Source organism: Thecamonas trahens, assembly GCF_000142905.1.
Source record: "Thecamonas trahens ATCC 50062 unplaced genomic scaffold supercont1.1, whole genome shotgun sequence".
In the NCBI taxonomy this organism is placed as follows: domain Eukaryota; order Apusomonadida; family Apusomonadidae; genus Thecamonas; species Thecamonas trahens.
Genome location: NW_013657679.1, coordinates 42,871 through 63,493, shown reverse-complemented (window position 1 = coordinate 63,493; position 20,623 = coordinate 42,871). Strand labels below are relative to the sequence as shown.

Sequence of the window (20,623 nt, the reverse complement as noted above, 5' to 3'; positions counted from 1 at the left end):
GATGCTCCGTTCGTAGGAGCTAGACGTGGGGCTGTCTACGTAAGAGCCGCTGTCGCTGATGCTGGAGGTACCACAGCTGCCAGAGCCGCCAGCACTGACAGAGCCGCCTCTCTCCACTGCCGGCGTCGCATACATCTCGATGTCACCACTTGGGTCACCGCTGGGCGTCGCAACAGGCTTCGACGCCTGGGCTGCCAGCTCGTCAAGGGCGTTCCGCACGCCAGGGCTCAGATCCGGGAGGTGCTTCTTGGCGATGTCAATGAAGACTTGGTCCCGGATCGTGGTGTTTTGTGCCTCCGCCCCGGAAACGCGACTGATCCTCGACGAGAAGTACATCAGCTCGCGGAAGAGGCCCAGGAGAAGAGTGATGACTGCAAAGGCAATGACCAGCACGGCCAGGACTGCAAAGACCACATACGTTGCCGTGTTGGGGAACTCGTTCATCCAGAACAGCAGTCCGCCGACGAGCAATGCAACAATGCTCAAGTCAAGCTTGATCTCAATAACATTGAGCGGATGGTACAGGTACGGCGAGTGCTTAGTGAGCACCAGCATTGAGGTCACAAACACCGCCAACAGGCCCGAGAACAGGATGATCTGCAAGTTGGATGCAAAAACCGAGAATATCACAATCAGCAGCCGCTTGAACATGAGCGGCACGCCAGCGTAGTAGTAGTGCTTTCGGAAGACCGAGTACAGTGACCCGTAGCGCAGGATCACAAGCGGCGCGTCGAGCTCGCGCCGCCACCGGTGCAAGATAATGGTAAAGAGCGCAGGCAGCGCAATGACATACACCACTAGCCCGCACAACGCAATCGGGAGCACTCCGAGCCAGGTAGGTGCGAAACACTCCTCGCTCGGCTCTGCATCAAGGTACCACTTGCCATCCGGATAGAGGGTGCAGTCGAAAAAGACAAGTGTCGACCGCGAGAGCGGGATGTATACCAGCGGGCCAAAGGTAAAGACAGCCCACAACAGGATGTCCTTGATCTGTATGCGACTGCGATCCACGCCGCGCATGCAGCAGCACCCGAGGCCTGGCACATACTTGACCGCCACGACAAAGATGACAAAGAACGCGCCAAACGCAAACGGTAGGAGCATGTTGATCAAGTAGCGGATCACAAACGATGGCAGCGAGCAGTCGACCGCAAAGAACGTGAGGTCTACGTTAGCCACGTTGGCGGCCTCCAGAATCTGCTTCACCGGCGGCTCCGGCCAGTTAAACGGCGCACGGGCGAGAATGCCGAGCACCTGCAAAAAAATGACTGTGAGCGAGAGCGTGTGCGGGACTCGTGCCCCGCTACTTGCAGCCATGTCTTGCTGCCGCTTCTGGAACAGGCTCACGGCCAGCATCGAGAGCACGACCGCAACAATAGCCGCGAGAACCACAACACCGATGAGAAGTGCGAGCAGCGACGACGCCGCGTTGGGGCATGTTCGGCACGTCCCATCCTGTTGCCGATACGCATTCTCGCCGCAATCCTTGCAGAGAAGCGAACCAGGTCTGTACTCGGGCGCGCACACCGAATGTCCGACGCACGCATTGGGCACCGTGCACTCAGCGTAGCTGCCTGTGGCGATGCGGAAGAATCCCGGCCTAGCGTACGGCGCTGCAGCCGAGCCAGATCCACCCGGACACTGCGCGCCATTGGGGCACTCTTCGCACGCCACGTCTGCTGCGTTGTCTACGTTCCAAAATCCTGTTGCGCACACACAAGGCGGTGTAGTGCCTGCCGTGACGTTCGGCCCCGCGAGCCGCACCGTGTTGGCCGGGCACGACACGCACTCGCCATCGATCGGAAACCCGGTTCCAGTACAAGTTGGCACAATGCGGCATGGCGCAAGCGAGACTTCGGTCGACTCGGTCCCGGTGGGACAAAGAACGCACGAGAGCGGCAGCTCCTCATCCTCAGTTGTTGCGCCGTAACCAATCGGGCAGGCAGTAACCACGACGGGCACCGAAAGTGACGCGCCCGACGAAAGCTGTGCCATGACTGTCACCGGCTTCCCGACCTCGGACCAGTAGCCGCCTTGGATCTCAAGCGCAACGCGTCGCAACGAGTAGCCTCCCACCTCAGCGTCCCAACTCGCTTGTGTGGCCGTGAGGCTGGCTGGCAGTCCGACGACCAGCTCGACGTATGCGGCCGCGTCCGCCACAGGCTGGCCAAACGCGTCGAGCGTCGAAAACATGCCGGCTGCAAGGCCGAGCGGCACCCCAAGGCGCCTCGAGCCGAGCGCCAGCACGATCCCATGACAGCATCGTTGCTGGTGACGCAAATATCGGGCCGTAGCTTGGCGACGCCGTCGCAAGTGTTCCTCCGCCCGGCGATGGGCCCATGTTCACCGCGGCTGTCGCCGTCAGCGGGAGGCATTGGAACCAGATGCCGCCGGCACCCGAGTAAGAGACGGTAGCCGACGTCATGTCGGCACCCATCATGTCAACGATCGCCCCGCATGACAGAGCTACGCCGCCATAGCGCGCCGAGCTTGAACCGATGACTGACATCGAGAAGTGGGCCTGGGACGACGTTGTTGTCAGCGGCGATGTAGTGCTGAGCGGCGGTACATCCGGCAACGTGGCCCCGCCAAACGTGACAGCGAGCGCGCCGCTCTTGACGGCAGCGACGGTTCCCCCATCAGAGCCGACGAGTCGTTGAAGACGCACATGTGGAATGTGATCGTTAGTGCAACGCCGTCAAACTCGGTCAGCACGGCGCCGCCGTAGCCCGCAGGCGCCGAGTTGCCGACGAATGTCGAGTCAGAAAACGAGGCCGACGTGGTGGTCCCGCGTAAAGCCACCGCGCCACCGCCCGACGCGAGCCCGGTTGCCACGTTGCTATCAAACACGCATCGAGTGCATGAGAGTCCTGCCTGCGAGGCACCGATAGCGCCACCGCCAGACGTACCCGGGCCCGCGGCGCTTGTCACGGCGTTTTGTGCAAAAGTAGTGTCCGTAAACGTGGCCCAAGCCGCGGATCCCACAACGGCAACGGCGCCGCCGAGCTGCGCCGCCTCGCACTCTTCAAACGTTGTGTTCGACACGATTAATCCGCCCAGAGCATGCACTGCGCCACCTTGAAGTGCTGAGGTTGACTTGCTCACGGACGTGCTGTCACGTGCGGCAAAGCCAGTCATCCGCGAGTGACTCAGGTACAGACTGGCGCCGTTGCCAACAACCAACGCAGCACCAGCATCACTTGCCTCTAAGACCGGTGCATGTCTCGCGCCCGAGCTCATGATCACCGAGTCGATCGTCACAATTGCAGAATTGACTAACTTCCCAAGCACGCCGCCACTAGTGCACTCGATCCGCCCGTCGCGAAGAGTAATCGCTCGTGCGAACAGAGGGTAGCCAGGTCCTTGCCGGCCACGGGCACACCGCGAGCCGCCAGGGGGGACCGGTGCCAGATGGAGTACGCTTCCAGATGAAAGGCGCGCCATGCGGGCAGTGGTACACGCCCACGAGCCGGCTACTCCACCACACTCGGGCGGGAGGCGCGAGGTCGCGAGGTCGCGGAACGACAGTGAGCTCTGGCCACGCACCATCACCAACGACGCGTTGCCGACCCGGACAAGGTCCGGAAGACCATCGGCATCAAAGTCGTCTAGGAGAGCAGATGGGCCAGCTCCTGCCACAGCAGGCACTGGGTAGCGGAGGTAGGTCGGCCACGCCGTGAGCCACGCAGTGGAGTTCGCGGACGCGAGCAGGACGTGGCCGCTGCCAGATGCTGTGCTAACAACGGTGAGGTCAACAACGTCTCCCCAGCCCGCGAAGAGAGTGGACGTTGGCCCGGTGCCACCATCATAGACAGCCACAATATCGCCAGATGTGACTGCAATCACAATGTCGTCGATAGCGTTGCTGTCCAGTGCGCCACACGCAATGGCAGCTGCATCGCTCGGCAATGGGATGGCAGGCGACGCGAGGTACACCGCGTCTGCCGAAGCCGGTGCAGGGTCCAGTGTCGCCACACGGAGCGTGTTGGCCGTGCTGTCGATCCACACGAGGTCAACTGAGACACCGACTCCGCGCAAGTCGCCGACGACAAGCAAGCGAACGCCGACCGTGCTCAGAGAGAGCACAAGTGGGGGAAGGAGTGGGCCTGCCGGCGCGTCACCAGCCGACGGAACAAGTACAAGCCCTGATGACCCCCCGACAATGACGTCAACGTCGCCGTCGCCATTGGCGTCAACTAGCACCATTGCCACGAGACTACCGGCGAGACCGCTGACGTCGACCGTGTGCGGTGCAGGGAGCGGGGAGCCGCCAAGTACGTCGACGTGGGGCGAGACGGCAATAGTGCCGTCGACTGATGCGGTGATCACGTCGAGAAAGCCGTCTGCATTGACGTCGGCGATTCCTGCGGCTGCGAGTGCAGCGGCCGACGGCGGTGACGTGCGGACAAGTGCCGGGAGGAACGCGCCAAAACCGTTGGCCGCGACAAGGATCGTTGAGGCGTCGGCGTGGCAAACTAGCAAGACGTCGAGGTGTGAGTCGTGGGTGAGGTCCGCCACCAGAGTCTCTGGTAGCGTGCCCGAAGCGCACCAGCTCGAGGCGGTCGAAGCGATTACTGGCGCAGCCACGTGCTGCGGGACAGGACCGGTCCGCCACATCGCCATCTCGCCGATGGCAGGCAACCCACCGGTGTTTGCGGCGCCGAACAGGAGCTGTGGCACGCCATCGTCCTGAAAGACGCCAGAGACCAGGCACTTGGTTTGGGCAGCAAACATGGTGCCGTAGACGTCGCCGGGAGCAAAAGCGAGGGGCGTGACTTGGAGGGCAAGACGGAGTGCCGAGCCTAAGACGCGAGTTCCAAACGCGACGTCCAAAAGACCGTTGCCGTCCACGTCGAGAATGGCGATGTTCTCAACGGCGTCAGTGCTACCCTGGTCGATCGAGGTGAAATAGCTGACCGTCGAGTCGCCGTTGACCGTCCAAATGTCCCATATTTGCTGAAAGATGGTAAAAATGTCAGTAGCGCCATCACCGTCGAGATCTCCAAGCCAGAATCGGACAGCACCAGGAACAATCACAAGGGGAGAACCGGTATCAAAGTTGACGCCAGGGCCGGCCAACCGCAGCACTGCAGAAAGCCGCCACCAGTTACTGCTCGAGTGGATGTAGAGCAGGTCTAGGAGGCCGTCATTGTTGAGATCGAGCATGACCTGTCGGTCGGTGGCGTAGTTGGCGCTGGACGAACCAAAGTAGAGGCTCTCCGTCGAAGAAACCGTGACAATGCTGGTAGGAGTAGGCGAGCCCGAGGCAAACGAGACCCAGCCAATGGTCTGCAGGTCGGAGCTGATGTAGATAGCGTCAGCAACGGCATCAGCGTCAAGATCTGGCACAGTGGCAATGATCGAGACCGAGGTGCCCGTGGCCGAGCCAGTGCCGAGAAAGTACGGCGCGAGCGCAAAGGACATGTTCCCCGGTGAGCTTGTGCCGATGTAAACGTTGGCGTGGCCGTCGCCATCATTAGCGACGAGAAGATCGAGCACGCCGTCACCGGTCAGGTCGGCGAGCGCAAGCGAGGTGATGCGGTCGGCGGACGAGACAGCTACGGGAGGCGAGAACGCCATGTTCCCGTCGCCGAGCACATACGACACCGAAGTAGCCGCGGTCATGCCCCACAACGCATACATGACGTCGATTCGGCCGTCACCGTCAAGATCCCTAAGCGAGCACCCGTGGATGTTTCCAGCTCCTGTGGTCGGCACCACCGAGGGTGCGAGGACCGGTGGGAGGTGGCTCTGCGCAGGAGCCGGGGCGGCGGTGACAAACGGGCTCACCGGGGCCTGGACTGGCGGCACCGAGCCAGCGCCCATGGAAGGACCCAGGCCGGCAGTGGGCGTGAGCGTTGAGCCGGAGATGTCACCGGGCTCAAACGCGTAGTAGGTGACGAGATTGGGCGTCGGCGCAGGCGTGGGCCCGGCGGCGGCGGCGGCGATGGCGGTGGCATTCATGGCGACCGACCAAACGCGGTACTCGTCCATGACAGCAGATGCGGCCTGGTTCTGGTTATTGGTCACACACGTCGAGAGGTCCTGATCGTTACCAAAGACAAACTTGAGCGAGTCTGCCGAGAACGATGGCACATCCCCTGGGCCGGCCACAGCCACAGTATCGATCCACATCTCCGCTTTCGGCAATGGTGTAGCGCGGAAGACTATGGCCACATGGTGCCAGGAGCCGTCGGCAGGACATGCGTATGGAGTAAACGACAACCCGCCCATGGCGAAAATGCACCGATTGAAGCCTGTGATCCCCCACAACAACATGTTGTTGTTGTTGGAGCGACAGTACGAGACGAGATGCTGCGCCGCGCCCTTGTCGTACGCTTTGTACCAGAACTCGATGGTAAAGTTACCCGCAGGAAGCGAAATGCCAGACGCAGTAAAGGTGTTGTAGTACGCCGGAAAGGCTGTCATGTCAAGCGCGGCGTCCGCGCGTTGAGCGAGGAGCGCGACCAGTGTGATGACGATGATGAGGGCTGCGGAAAGGTGGAGGAGGCGACAGAACCGAACTTGGCCCACCATGGTCCGCGAGCGTGGAGTGAGAGAGGCAGACATGACACGCCAAGAATAGAGTACGCCCAAGGTCAATGGGTTACGGGTGGTGGGCGCGGGGGGGGGGGGGGGGGGGGGGCGTGGTGTGTGTGTGGAACTGCGCAGAGGTGGCGGCAGAGGTGGTGATGGTGGCACCTTCGAACCCACACGGAAGCAGCTATTCCGGGGAAAAAAAATCGAACGTGTGTGGGGTGTGGGGTGTAGCAAAGATGGGGGACAGGAGAGAAAGAGAGGGGGGAGATATATAGATAGATAGAGAGAGAGAGAGGAACGGCGTACGAGAGAAAGGGAGGTGGTCTATGTTGGCGTGAGGATCAGGAACGGGATTGTGAATGGGTGATGTAGGGTGATGGTGGGTGACATCGAGAGTCTGGCATCATTGATGGTTAGCTGCGATTTCTGTCGTGCTCCGCCCGATTTGGTAAAGTGACAAAGCGCGCGCGCAAAGTGACAGCGGCTGGCTACCGGCAGCCGCGGCAGCGCCAGTTGCTCACTCACGGCGACGGCGACTCGACTCACCACATTGCTTGAGTGCTCATGGCTGATACACTTCCTCATCCTCCGCCGTATATACTCTCTGCGCTCTGTCTTCCTCGACCAGAGGCGGGCTCGGCTGGTGGGCTCGCTGCTTGGTGGTTGGGATGGTCGTGGCTGGAGGTGGCGACGGTGACGGGGACGGAGACTACTGACGCGACCGAGACCAAGGCTGCAGTTGACGCAGGATCAGCTGTTTCCATCGAGGCTGGGGGTAGAGATGAGGGGGATGGGGCGCTAGCGGGTGGGGATGGGGCTGGTGAGGGGTTGATGGCTGTTGGTGCGGCAGGCGCGCCGCCGGTGGTGGTCGAGCAGAAGACGTGTGGGCGGGTGGAGAGCTGGATGGGATCTGGCGACGAGTTTCGGGTGCTTGTGGATGGGCTAGTCGGACAGGGCCGGATGGTGGTGGCAGTGGTGTCGAGTTCCGAGCGTGCGCTGGAGATCGCGGCGTGGCTGGCGGATGCGAGCTTCCGGGCGGCGCTGCCGCCGGTCCGGCTGGTGCGGATGGTGCTGCTGACTGCGAGCGGGCCGGTGCGGGATCCGGCAAGCGTGGCTGCCGGCTCGCCGGGTGTCGGCGTGTTCTCACCGTCGGCATATGGGCTTAGTGTGGGCTCGCCGGTGGCGCCTGCCGTTGTTGCAGCGTGCCGCGCATCGGGCGCGGCGCTACGGGTCAACGGCGATCTACCGCTGGATGTGTTTGCCGAGCCGGTCTCGCGCGGGCGCGAGTGGAACCTGCGGCAGAGTGCAGTGCGCTCGCTGCACGGCGGGCGGCACTGCCGTCGTTTGGGTCGCCGTCGCGGTTCCGATCGCCGCAGCGTGGGGCAACGCCACCACCACTTGCCACGCCCGCGCCGTCGCCGTTTGTCAACTCGCCGACAACACCGCGGTATCCGCTCTGGGCACCATCGCCTATGCGGCACTATGTCCCTGTCGCGCCATCGCCACCGCTGGTCCCGCTTCCCTCATCGCCTGCTCCGTAGTCAAATATCCGCGCTCACACCACCACCACCCACCCACCCCCAACTCCCCCAACCCCGCCACGTTCATATCTTCATCAAACGACTCCACGCCTACCATCGAACACCTCTAATCGCTCCCGATCAGCGACATCCCCACCCCCCGCGCCCGCGCGCCTGCAACTATTTCCGCTCCAACCGCCGCCGCCCGCCACGTTCCTAACACGCAGCCACCACCACCACCACCACCACCACCACCACCACCGCCACCACCCCACTCCCACAATGACCACCCCACCTACACGCAGCAGTGCGGGCGAGAGTGGACGGGGTATTGTGAGAGATTCTCTTGGCTTTGAACACTCGAGCGAGTCGGCTGCCTACGCAGAGTATGCGGCGGCTGTGGCCAAGAACGAGGCTGAGAGGGAGGCAACATGGGCGCGTCTTCCAAGCCATGTCAGCACTCCATCTCTAGCCTATCTCATGCCCTCAGCCCCGCTTCATCCTTATCTGACTCCCCGCATGGCAACTGGCCTGCCACACTCGTCACGATCGGCAATGTGGGCTCATCTGCTGAGAGCCCACTCGCTGAGAGCCCAGGCGAGGCCAGGCTACTATGCTGCCCTCATCGCGCCATTGGCTGGAGGAAGGGTGCCCTCGCTTGGACAGGATTATTCTTCACTGAGGAACCAGTCATCGGTGGCCAGCTCTTCCGCTCATCCGATGAGTGGGCAAGCGGACGAGTTGAACTCGTCTGTGGCCTCGTCGCATCGCTCAGAGTCGCACACCTCGCTCCTGGCGCTCGAGGCCGAGGCCGCAGAGTCGGATCGTGGCCGCTTTCGTCAGTCTGGAGACATGCTGCCGCCGGTGCCACGGACGGTGGCTGATGTGCCCGAGGCGGTGGTTGCCCAGATCGGAAAGGACTTGCCACGCACCTTTCCAAACCATGCGCAGTTTCGCGACGGCGGCCAGCTGAGGCACTCGCTCTCCAATGTCCTCCTCGCCTACGCCGCCCACCATCCGGACCACGCATACTGCCAGGGCATGAACTTTGTCGTCGGTCTCCTCCTTCTTGTCACCCCGGACGACGAGGAGCTAGTCTTCTGGGAGGCTGTTGCCATCTTTGAGGGCATTCTCGTCAACTACTTTGCGCCAACCCTCCTTGGCGCGCTAGTTGACATCCGAGTCCTTCGCGCTATGCTTGCTCGCGAGGCGCCCGAGCTCGCCCGCTGCCTGCCCAAGGAGGAGGTCCACATTGTGGCCTCCTCGTGGTTCCTCTCGCTCTTCATCAATACCTTTACCCCGCAATCTGTCCTCCTCATTCTTGACTCGCTCTTTTTCTGCGCCTCGTCGCTCTTCCTCGTTGCCACTGCTGTCGCCACCCTCCAGCTCAACGCTGATGTTGTGCTTGCTGAGGGCACGGCGCTCGGCCTCCGCCCGCCGGCCTCGAACAGACTCATCTACGCGGATCCGCTGCCCATCCTCGCCTGCGCCCACACTATTCTCACTCACATTCCGCTCGCCACACTCGACGAGCTCCGCGCCACGTCGCTGGCAGACATCCAGCGCTCCAACGAGCACGCCGCGCAGCTCGACACCCTCGCCGCACTCTCCAAGCACGCCAATTCGGTCCTCGGCCTCGCCCGCGCGCTCTCTGTCCTTCCGCCCGACTTTGACGTCGCCCTGCCTTCGCGCACCACTCTCGATGCTCTTCTGGTCCGGGTCCAGACCCGGTTTGGATCAACCGCGCTCCTCGCGCCCATCAAGCGCATCGACTCCATGCTCTATGGCCCGCTTGCCGTCGCGCCGGGCCTCGACGACCTCTTCCACGGCCTCGCCGAGGCCGCTGAGCTCTCGCCCGAGTCCGAGGCCGACGCCCGCAGCTCTGCCGTCGCAGATCTCTCCGCCCTCGTCGACGCCGTTATGGTCACGCTTGCCGAGCTTGCGGCCCATGCTGTTGGCGAGCTTGTCCTCGATGTCCTGCGCCCACCACTCCTTGCCTCGGCTCTCGCCTACTACGCCGCTATCCTCCACATCAAGTTTGTCTTTCGCCAAGCGCCGACCGGTCTGCCGTTCTCGCCCGACGCGGTCGCGGACCAGGTAGCCGATTCTGGCCTCGCCTCGTCCGACGGGCGCCAGGTCTTTCTCTGTGATGACACACCGGTCATCTACTCGCGCCTTGTCTCCGCCGAGCTGCTTCCGGTCTCCGAGGCCGCGGATACCATCATGGACATGCTCACCGCCTTTATCCGCGACTCGACGAGCCAGCTCTCCGAAAAGGTCATCCACGTCCTCGCCCACGTCTCCAACACACTCAACGTTCTCGAGGAGCCGCTCGTTCTTGCCCAGCGCCAGTACAAAGCCTCACGGTCGGCTCCGCAGTCGCTAACCCTTGTCGCCGCCACTCTTCCCGCCCACCGCGATGATTCATCACTCGCTGCCTCGCCGCGCTCGGGCTCCTCGCCCACCCTCCTCGCCCGCCTCTTTTCTGGCAAGCGCGGCGGTCGGCGGAGCAGGTCCGGTGGCGCATCGCATGCTGCCGCCTCCTCGCCAAGTGCGGGCCTCGACGATTCAGGTGAGCTTTCGTCGCTCCCGTCGCCCACCCCGGGTCGCAAGTCGCGCGGCCAATACAAACTCGAGGAAACCATTCTCGAGCTAATCGACACCAAGGCCATGCTCTCGGGAGCCGGTGAGGCCTCGTTCGCCGAGACCGACGACGACACAATGGCCGACGCCTTCTCGGCTCTTGCCTCGGAAGTCTCGATCTTGCTGCAGATCATTGTCGAGACCTACTACGAGTTTGTCTTTGACATGGCCTTTGACGCCCTCTCCATGCAAGGCCTTGCGGCCTCGCTGCTGGCCTCGGCCTCGAGCGCCACCGGCGAGGCTCCGGCCGTCACCTGGTCGCGCCCGATCCTCTACTCGCAAGAGCTCGCCCCGCCGCGCTTCTTCCCGCGCCTGCTCGCGGTCCACTACGTCCGCGCCCTCCGCACCTCGTCGCGGGCCCGGCTGGTCAAGGCCGAGCCAGCGGTCGATGCCACTGAGCCGGACTCGCCGTCCGAGTCACTGCCGGCTCGCCTCCACCCGGTCACTCTCATGGGCCTACAGGCCGTCCCGCTCCCGGTCGGCCCATCCGAGCTCTACGCGCTTGCCCTGCTCCAAGAGCTAATTTCGGTGCCGGCCACGGCCCGCCGCCTGCGCTGCTGTTCAAGCTCCACACCCGTGGTCTCGCCGCCCCACTCCTGTTTGCCCCGCTTCCGCGCGGCGCCATGTATCTGGAGCAGCTCCTCCACGGTGCAATGTTTGCTCGGCCGGACGATCGCGCCGCCACCTTTGCCTGCATCACCCCGGTCTCGTTTGCCATGGCTGCTCTCATGGCCATGATTGGCGACCTCTCGGCCACAGGCACCTCGTACATCCTCGTTCCCTCTCAGACCGCGCCCGGCCGCTTTGATCTCGTCCCCTGTCTCTCGTATGAGACCGGCATTGCGTTCTCGGACCCCATCGTGAACGACGTCGAGACCGAGACCGCCTTTGTTGCTCTCGCCAACATTCTCTTCTGCATGCCCAACATGCACACCCCGCTCCCGGACAGCGTCGTCGACAGGCTCCTTGCCCTCTATCCAGAGCGCATCCTACTCTCTTGGCTCGCCCGACTCCGGATGAAGAACAACGTGTACACTGCCGCGGCGGAAGCAGCGGTCTTCACCCCGCATGAGATGGAGGCCATGGGCCTCCCGCTCGCCTTTGTGCCCGGTGCCCCGGTGCGCGTCTACGAGCGCCTGTTGCGGGTCCAGTCGCTGCTCCGCGCCAAGGCGCAGGCCAACCTGCCCACCACAGCCTTTGAGGTCCTCTCACACATCCTCCCAGTTGTCGCCGCCACTTACATGCTCGCCGCCGAGTTCTCGCCCGAGCCCAACTCGGTCCTCACCACCATTGCATCACGCAAGGCGCTTCCACGCCCGGCAGAGGAGCTGCAGCTTCAGCGGCTGCGCGACGCGCGGCGCGACGAGTACCGCGGCGTCTCGCGCGAGCTCCGCAGGCACGGTGTGTGGCTTCGAGCAGGTGCCGCCGATCGAGTTGTTGAGCCCGGCTCGGCACTGCACGCTTTTCTCATGCACGTCAATTGGGCCTCGCTCGCGCCGCTGGAGCGCCAGGACCGCTTCCTCCGCGCCATCCGCCTCCTCGGCTTTCTCGAGTATCTCGTCATCCGCTACGACTCGGTCAATGACGACGAGGACGAGGACTCGGTCCAGCTCGCGCTCACCGATGCCTCGCTCGAGTCTCTCCTCGCCTCGCTTCCGCAGCTCCGCAGACTCCGCCTCGACTGCCCGCTCTCCAACGTCTCTGTCAACACCTTGCTGCGGCTCTCCAAGCTCCGGTCCGGCTCGCTCTCCATCGAGCTCCGCCCTGGCCTCGGCATGGGCGTTGCCGGATGGGCCGAGCTCACCCGCCAGATCCCCATCCTCCTCGTTCTCAAGGGCGGTTCGGCACTGTTTCGCATTCCGCTCCGCCCGCGGCAGCTCGACTACGACGACGCCAGCGCAGCGAGCGACCGCCCGTTCTCCTCCGTCCTCGCCCTCATGTGGCCCGACATTGTCCGGCTCCTCCATGTGGTCGTCCAGCTCGACGACTACGAGACCGGGCTTTTCCTCCTTGACGAGGTCCAGGCCGTCGGCGAGGCCGAGCATCGCTACAAGATGGCTGCCGCTGCCGCCCAGATGGGCATGGCCGCCACCGGGTATCTCTCACTCGAGGCCGGCGGCGCCAGCCATGACCCGCGCAGCGCTTCGTCGATCAAGGCTCGTCGGGAGGCCAAGCGCGCTGCCGCAAGCCTCCTCCGCAAGTCGCCGTCGTCCGGAACGCTCTCGGCCGCCGTCGACGCCTCAAGTGCCGCCGGGCCATCGTTTGTGCAGGCGCTTGTCAATGCCCGCCTCGGTGGTTTGACGCCGCTCCAGCGGGCTGTTCACGTCGGCTGCGAGCGCATGGTCGACTTGCTCTTGCTCAACATGGCCTCGCTTGACGTCATTGGTGGCGGAGCGGGTGGAGGCTTGAGTGGGAGCGCCGCAGCCTCGTCGGCCTCGTCGTCAGTCGCCTCGCGGAGCGACGCCGGACCCCCACCGTCGCTTCTGGCCGGCCTCACCCCGGCCCAGCTGGCGTGCGGCCTCGAGGAGCCGATCCTCGTCGACGTCGACGAGAGTGCTGACACTGCGATCCACGCCTGGTCTCCTCTCACCTATGCCGTCATCCGCGGTGAGCTCAGCCTCGTCGATCGCATGCTCACCGAGTACAAGCTCCGAAGCAAGCCGCTGCCGAGCGGCATTGTCGCCGTCGCCCGCGAGAAGGGCACCGTAGACATCCAGCACGCCATCCGCTCGCACCAGCGGCAAGTTAATTGAAGCAATGCGTGCAGTTTATGTCCCTCGCCTGTGTGGAGCTCGGCGTGCGCCGTCATGTGCGGAGCTCTGCGAGCGCTGCCTGGGTGGCGGTCACAAAGCTGCGCCGCGCCGGCAGCGCAAGCGCCGAGCCCGGCGCAAGCACCATGCTCAGCGCGCGAAGGTGGTAGCGCGCAGCGCGGGCGCGTCGATGCGCACACGCCGTCAGCGCCTCGGTCCGTTGCGAGCGGAGGAGCGATGCCAGCCGCATGCCCTCCAGCGCGTCGGCAAGTGAAGCTGCCGCGTCGAGAAGGGGCGGTGGGAGCCCGGCCGCGGCGGCAAGCGCCAGGCCGTACCGGCGCGGAGGTGAGGTCGCCGGCGCCGGAGCGCCCGGCGCAACCTCGGCCTCGGCCGGGGCAGTCATGGCGTACGGGCTCGACGGCGCCGCGTCGCCGGTTGTGAGCGGCGGTGGGAGCGCAAGGAGGAGGCGAGCGTTGAGGTTGACCAGCGGCAGGAGTGCCATGAGGCGAAAGTGGGTGACAAAAAGCGTGTGCGCCCGGGTGGCGAGCAGAGCCTCCGCCACCGCCAGTGCGATGCCGAGCCCGTCGGCGGTCGATGTTCCACGGCCGAGCTCGTCGACAAGAACAAGCGATGCCGGAGTGGCAAGCTCCAGGATGTGTGCCATCTCGCGCATTTCGACAGTGAAAGCCGACGCGTTGGCCTCAAGGCAGTCCTCTGTTCCAAACCGGGTGTGGAGCGCGGAGAGCAGCGGGAGCGCGGCGCCATCGCCCGCTGGGATGCGCATGCCCATGTGGGCCATGACAGCGCAAAGCGCAGTGGTGCGGAGGTACGCGGACTTGCCGGCCATGTTGGGACCGGTGATGAGTGCAAAGGAGGCGACCATCTGGTCGGAGAACACCGAGTTGGCCACCCATGGCGTCGGCGATGTGAGCTCGCGGATTGGATGCCGCGCGTGCGGGAGAACGAGCGGACCGTCGGCTGCAAGGTGTGGGCGGGTGTGGTGAACCGGTGCTTCGGCGGCGTACGCCGCAAACGAGACGAGCATGTCAAGAAGCGCGAGCGACTCAGAGAGCTTGTACAGCGCGCCCGCGGCGCTGCGGACGTAGGCGAGCATGCCCTCGGCAACCTTGGTTGACATGAGATAGATCTCGAGCTCCGACTCGGTATTGCGCGCCGCGAGCTGGTCCAAAACCGCAGTGGTCATGATGTACCGGGTCTTGGAGACTCGCGAGACGCAAATAAAGACGTCGGGAAGGAGGTCCGGGCCCGATGGTGCGTCTTTGGCCGCTAGTGTGAGGTGAAACGATCGCCGCTTGGTCCACGCCAACCTCAGCGACGGCAGGTGTGGGTGCCTCTCGACGAGATCGGTGACGTGGGCCTGGATGTCGTCGAGCGAGGCCGAGAAAATGGTCCGGGAGACGTCGAGGAGGCCGTCGATGCCGGTGGCAATGGCAAAGCACGTCTGGATGCGTGCGGCAGCAGGGGCCCGGACGTACGATGCATCGGGCGTGAGCATGCGCTGGAGATGGCCGTGGAGCTTGGCGAGCGGCGTCGACGAGGCGTTGGTGCGGATGGCGGCCAGCAGCGGCGACGCCTCACCGGGTGCCAGAGCGGTCACAAGCGGAGGCAGGCCGTCAAGCACCGTGCGGAGCGCAAGGAGCGAGGTGATGACCGTGCCGGGCGACGGTGCATGGAGCGTCGACGGCGGAGGGGGGGCGCTGTCTGCGCCCTGCATCTTCTGACAGAGAACGAGGACGCCGACAAGATGGTCAAGATCGAGCGAGCCCGAGGCTGTGAGCGAGCGAAGCGAAGCCTGCAGCGCCCCGGCCATGTGCTCGTGGGCAAGGATGAGGTCGACGGTGTCGGAGCGAGTTCCGATGGTGTCCACGTCGTTCGGCGGCGCAAGCATGTTGGCCCGGAGGAGGCGGAAGCCCATCTTGGTCACGGTGTAGTTGACCAGCGCAAGGAGGGTAGCGAGCGGCTTGGAGGACGCCGCCGCCGCCGCTGACGCCACCGCCCGCGACGCCCGCGACGACGACGCCGTCCGCGCGTTAGTCACAAGCTCGAGAGCCAGCATCGTCGACCTGGTCATGGCCAGTGTCCCATCCTCGGGCACGAAGCGCACGGCGAGCGACGACGGCGCAAAGTGGAGCGAGTGCATGAACTCGGCGTACTTGATGAGCGCGGCAAAGGCGGCGAGGGCAAGGTACTTGGTCGCCTCGCGGGTGGCCACCACCTTGGTGCTTGGGATGGCAAGCTCGGTAATGGTCAGTACACCTGCGGTGTCGGAAAAGTACTTGCGCGCGACTTTGACGAGCTTGGCCGGCTGGCCACCATCTGCGTCCGAGTGGGCCAGGCCGGCCGAGAGCGCGGTGGCGAGGCCTTCCGAGACGGTGTCACAGAGCAGTACCTCGCGAGGAGTGTACAGCTGCATCTTGGCCAGGCTCGACATGTAGGCGTACGAGTCGGAGAACTGATGCAGCAGCGCGCGGCCGGAGCGGAGGTCCAGGGCGGCGACGCCGAGCTCGCGCTTGGTGTTCTCTGCCAGGGCGACGATGAAGAACGGCTCGTCGGCCGCAGCGCCACGCGTCCGTGGCCGCGCCGGCGAACGCGTCCGCCGCCTGCTCGAGGTCTGCGAGCCTGCTGACGTCGTTGACCGCGAGCTCCTCCCCCGCCGTGTGTGTCCCGCCGCAGAAAAAGGTCGTGAACTCGCCAACCGCAGCCGGGCCGAGCCGGGCGTCTGCGACGCCAGAGACCGAGCCCGCGGCGGGTAAACCATGGCCGTAGCCGGCCGACCCCTCGAAACCGAGGCAGCGACTACCCCGGGCGTCTGCTCAAGGGTAAAGCCCTCCATGCCCTGCATCTCGTCCATCGCGGCTTTGGTCCAAAAGTCGCGTGTCGCCTGCCGCCGCGCCGAACCTGGGCGCACGCCGCACACGGCGAAAACCACGACCTTTTTTTTCGCCACACAGCCACACATGGCTGCATGGGGTCACCATCGCAATGTCATGAGGATGATGACGATGATGACGCTGACTCGAGCGCGTCGGCGCGAGGCTGTCCCGATGGAGCCGCGCTCATGCCCTGGAGGGTGAGATGGAGAGTGCGGGGGCGGGCGTGATCACGATGCTCGGCGAGGCAAAGCCCTTGCCAGGTACCGAGGAGCAGCCGACTAGAGCGAACGGGCAGAGTGACCGATGCGCCGAGGAGCATAGACTTGGCATGAGCAGGCATGTCGTCCGGCCCCTCGTCGTCGTGGGTGTACGCCTCGGACTCGGGCACGAGCTCGTTGAGCACCATCTCCAGATCAACGCGGACAGAAGGATCACAAGCCTCATTCAACAGCAGCGATGCAGACGTGTGCGGGAGAAAGATCGAGACGGTACCAACCTCGACCTCAGGCAGACTCGGCAGAGCATCCTCGATGACGCTGGTGATGATGTGGACTCCGCGCGGGAGTGCCGCCAGGGTGACCGACACGGACTCGGCCACAGGCATGCCCCCACACATGCGCACGCTCTTTCCGCGGCGGGCAAGCTTGACTTGTGGGCGGCGGCCGTACATGGGGCGAGGGTGAGGTTGACAAAGACAAGTGGTGGGGAGGGAAAACGTCAGAGGTGGGGAGCTCGTCATCACCACTCTCCCCAGCGAGCCGCTCTGCGATGCGACTGCCTCGCCTGCCGGAAGCTTCATAGCAAGCGATCGCGGCCGCGGACCTTTTGCGCCGCGTGCGGCGTCCATCTTTGCATCGCCGACTGTTTTCTGTTGCAGCCCACCAGTGGCCACAGCAGCCATTAACACATTGTACTACTGTTTTACCGAGATTGATGGACGCTGCAACGTCTGTGGAGCGTCGCAGAGCGCGCCTTGCGCGATAGACAAGGTTGTCCATTCTGTCCGGCAAAAGCGGGTGACTCGCGACATTACGCTAGCCGCACGGACTACGGGTGCGGGCCGCGACGGCGGTACGGGGAGGCGCGATGATGGGTGAGGGGCAAGCGCTGCGGGGAAGAGTGGCCGGCGTATTGGGCGGGAGCAGAGGCAGGCGACCGGGCTGCAGGCGACCGGGCTGCAGGCGACCGGGCTGCAGGCGACCGGGCACCGCGGACTGGCGACATGCCAGCTGCAGTAGCGGCACGATGCAAGAGCGCATTAGCCTGGGCCTGCGAGATCTGCTTGGTGTTGAGCAGGTGCATGATCTCGGCAGGGCCAGGTGTGGCGAGCGGGGTGCGGGCTGGAGGCGCAGCGGCATAATAGCCGGCTCGGGCGGCAGTCTCGGCCTCGGCGGCAACGGCAGCCTCGGCGGCCTCGGCGCGCTTGCGAGCAAGCATTTCCTTGACGCGAGTCATCTCCATCTGAATGACAAGCTCCTCGCGGGCGAGGCAGACATCCAGACTGGCGTTGGCGTCCTCGTTCTCGAGATCGTGCCCGGCACCGTCGTCGTCGTCTGAGCTCGAGCCCGAGCCCAAGTCCGAGAGTGAGCCCGAGTCGAGCGTCGGCTCGATCTCAAAGTCGGATGAGGCAAGCAGCATACGCTCGATCGCGTCCTTGTCCATTGACGACGACGTCTCCGCCTCCATGCCTGCTAGAGCGTCCGCGATGTCGTCGGCGTCGGCGACAGTCGGTGCCGTCGCCTCCAGCATGGCTTCGACGTCGAGGAGGACATCTGCGACGGTGGCGGCGGTAGCGGCGTTTTCGGCTGCAGCAGCAGCATCGTCGTCGTCGTCAGAGAGCGAGTCAGACGACGAGCTCGAGAGGAGGCGGCTGTCGTCGGCATCGGACGCCGACGAGACGTTCCACCGCTGGTTGAGCGCGTTGCGGGCACGGACCTCGCCGGTGACGTGGTGGAGCCAGGCCTCGTCGTTGTGGGTGAGGACATGAGCGGCAAGCGTGTCGTGCTGCGGGAGGAGACGAGCGAGAACGTTGGAGATCTGCAACAGATGACCCATGTAGCCGAAGCGGTGCGAGGCTGAGGGTGTGGCAAAGGCGTCGAGAATGCGAACGTGCAAGGCAGCAGGACCAAAGAGCGCGGCCTTGAGCCCAGAATGACTGCCCTCCATGATCGAGCGGATGGTCCACGCCACCTGGCAGTGGAGAACGTTGGCCCAGGGAAACTCGAAGAACAGGTCGATGATCTTGGGCACAGCGCCGAGGCGCTCAAGCTCATCGCCAATTGCCGGAATCTCGCACTCGATAAGAGCGGTGAGGAACTGGATGACTTTGAGCCGCGACGAGCCAAGCACGGCAGGCCGGTGGGAGGCAAAGGCGTCGAGGTGGCCGGTGGCCGCAAAGCCGAGTGATGTCACCATCATCGGCAGCGCGACAAGGACCGAGGTGACAAGGCCGGGTAGCTTGTCGCGGGTCGCGCCGCGCTCCTCGGGTGAGGCCCAGCGAGCATAGCCCTGAACCAACTGCGCCAGCAGTGCCAGCGCCTCGCCGGACATCTCGCAAGTGTGGAGAACGTCCGGAAGCGCGGCATCGGTGGCAGGCTCGAGCGGGACCGAGTTGGAGGCGATGGCCAGCTTGAGGAGGCGGGCCACAAACGGGACGCTGGTGAGTGCGATGGCGAGCGGCCCGCGCGGCGGACTCCCGGCGCTCATGGAGACCGAGGCGTCGGACCAGGACGAGGTGTCGAGAAAGCCGGCGTCGTCGGCAAAGACGTCGTCGACTACGCCGCCAAGGAGGCACCAAATGTCGTCAAAGTCCGGCGCAGCGTCGACGAGCGCGCGGAGCACGCCCTGGTCCACCAGCCACGCCTCAAACGCCTCTTCGGTCGTGACCGCGCGAAAGACGGCCTGGAGTGCGAGACTCGCTGGCCCCTGGCTCTCCGCCACCGCAAGGTGGGGGACGAGTCGGGCAGTGGCGAAATGAGTGTCAAGATGCCGAAGTTGGGTGAGGATCTCATGCGGGCGCGAGAGGACCGCACCCGCAATTAGCTCACATCCCATCTTGGCCACCTTACCGTCGATTGGGCCGGGCCGGCGAGGCCGGCCGTCAGTGTTTCGAGCCAGGGACAGAGCGCAAGTGCCATGGCGCCGTCACACATGCATGCGGCCGAGGGCAGGCGCAGAGTGCTGACATGGCATCGAGTGCCAACGCCCGCAGCGCCTCGGACGAGGCGCCCTCGGTCACGTACGATGCATCGTCGACCGAAGCATCGCCGGCGGCCGGCGAATCGTCGACGAGCAGCTTGACCATGTAGGCCACAACAGGCGGGGCGGTGAGGATCTCGACCGCGCGCGGCGTGTGCTTCTTGCAGTGCGCCGTGAGTGCTGCCGAGCACTCGAGGAGCTCGACAAAGAGGAGCTCCATGTCCAGCTCGTCGACTGAGCCGACCCCCTCGTCATCGCTCGAGTTGAGCGACGCCGCGAGAGACCGCTCCCGCCCGCCTCGCGGCGGGGTGGCCGGGCCGACCGGCCGGTGAATCGGCGACGGCAGAAGCAGCATTGGCGACTGGCAATCCTCTGGATCAAGCTCAAAGAGGTCAATCTTGGGCGGAGAGTGCGGCGACGCCGGCGACGCCGGTGACGCAGGGGAGACCGGAGATGCCGGCGACCGCGGCGACCGCGGCGGAGTCGGCTCGGCACCTGGCGACGAGCACGCCTCAAACGATCTCCGCAGCGGCGACAGCGTCAGATGAGCCGACATCGATCTTCCTGTCGTTGACCGCGGCGGTGTTCCTGGTGCTTCAACCGAGAGGCCGCGAGCCGAGCCTGGTGCCTCTGGAGAGAGCGAGGAAGCCGGCATGGCGTCGATCGAGTCCGAGGACAGAGCATGTGGCGATGACGAAGCATGGGAGACATCGGATACGGTGGTCATCATACTTCTTTTCACCACTTCTTCCATCTCGTCAATGACCCGCCAAAACTGCGTCGCGTCCTGTGGCCGGGATGTGGGGGTGGGGCGAATCGGAGGTGGCAGCGGAGGAGGGCGTGAGTTGGCGCCAAAAACTTTGAAGACTTTCGTCAATGTAGCGGGAGGAGCGGCAGCGGGGTAGAGAAGGGGGGGGGGGAAGGGAGGGAATGGGGAAGAGGGGGACTGGTGATGCGTACCACCATAGTGTGTGGTGTATGGTGGAGAAACAGTGGAGAGGAGTGGAAGTGGGGTGAGAGTAGGGCTGGGGATGGGTGCGGGCAGGTGGGGGTCGGTGGGGGGATAGTGTGAAGATGG

General features: G+C 64.5%; 6 protein-coding genes across 6 annotated transcripts; 2 read left to right on the top strand and 4 right to left on the bottom strand.

Moving 5' to 3' along the window:
- Positions 1-19: 19 nt before the first annotated feature.
- AMSG_00023 (uncharacterized protein) lies at positions 20-6,537 on the bottom strand (the record flags this gene model as incomplete). The annotated part of the gene is made up of 4 exons (XM_013907443.1): positions 20-31; positions 118-2,227; positions 2,277-2,612; positions 2,651-6,537. The coding sequence occupies 4 exons, from the start codon at positions 6,535-6,537 to the stop codon at positions 20-22; spliced, it is 6,345 nt and encodes a 2,114-aa protein (XP_013762897.1).
- An 834-nt stretch (positions 6,538-7,371) lies between these two features.
- AMSG_00022 (uncharacterized protein) lies at positions 7,372-8,081 on the top strand (the record flags this gene model as incomplete). Its single annotated transcript, XM_013907442.1, has 2 exons — positions 7,372-7,826; positions 7,850-8,081. 2 exons carry the CDS (start codon positions 7,372-7,374, stop codon positions 8,079-8,081), a joined length of 687 nt encoding a protein of 228 aa, XP_013762896.1.
- Positions 8,082-8,397: 316 nt separating this feature from the next.
- On the top strand, positions 8,398-13,456 carry AMSG_00021 (growth hormone-regulated TBC protein 1-A; the record flags this gene model as incomplete). Its single annotated transcript, XM_013907441.1, has 2 exons — positions 8,398-11,231; positions 11,270-13,456. Exons 1-2 carry the CDS (start codon positions 8,541-8,543, stop codon positions 13,454-13,456), a joined length of 4,878 nt encoding a protein of 1,625 aa, XP_013762895.1. The 5' UTR covers positions 8,398-8,540.
- Positions 13,454-16,325, bottom strand: AMSG_00020 (MutS domain III family protein; the record flags this gene model as incomplete). The annotated part of the gene is made up of 2 exons (XM_013907440.1): positions 13,454-16,116; positions 16,171-16,325. The coding sequence occupies 2 exons, from the start codon at positions 16,323-16,325 to the stop codon at positions 13,509-13,511; spliced, it is 2,763 nt and encodes a 920-aa protein (XP_013762894.1). The 3' UTR covers positions 13,454-13,508.
- Positions 16,326-16,574: 249 nt separating this feature from the next.
- AMSG_00019 (UPF0047 protein yjbQ) lies at positions 16,575-16,951 on the bottom strand (the record flags this gene model as incomplete). Its single annotated transcript, XM_013907439.1, has 2 exons — positions 16,575-16,582; positions 16,612-16,951. The coding sequence occupies 2 exons, from the start codon at positions 16,949-16,951 to the stop codon at positions 16,575-16,577; spliced, it is 348 nt and encodes a 115-aa protein (XP_013762893.1).
- Positions 16,952-17,394: 443 nt separating this feature from the next.
- On the bottom strand, positions 17,395-20,101 carry AMSG_00018 (uncharacterized protein; the record flags this gene model as incomplete). The annotated part of the gene is made up of 2 exons (XM_013907438.1): positions 17,395-19,276; positions 19,533-20,101. The coding sequence occupies 2 exons, from the start codon at positions 20,099-20,101 to the stop codon at positions 17,395-17,397; spliced, it is 2,451 nt and encodes an 816-aa protein (XP_013762892.1).
- Positions 20,102-20,623: the final 522 nt, after the last annotated feature.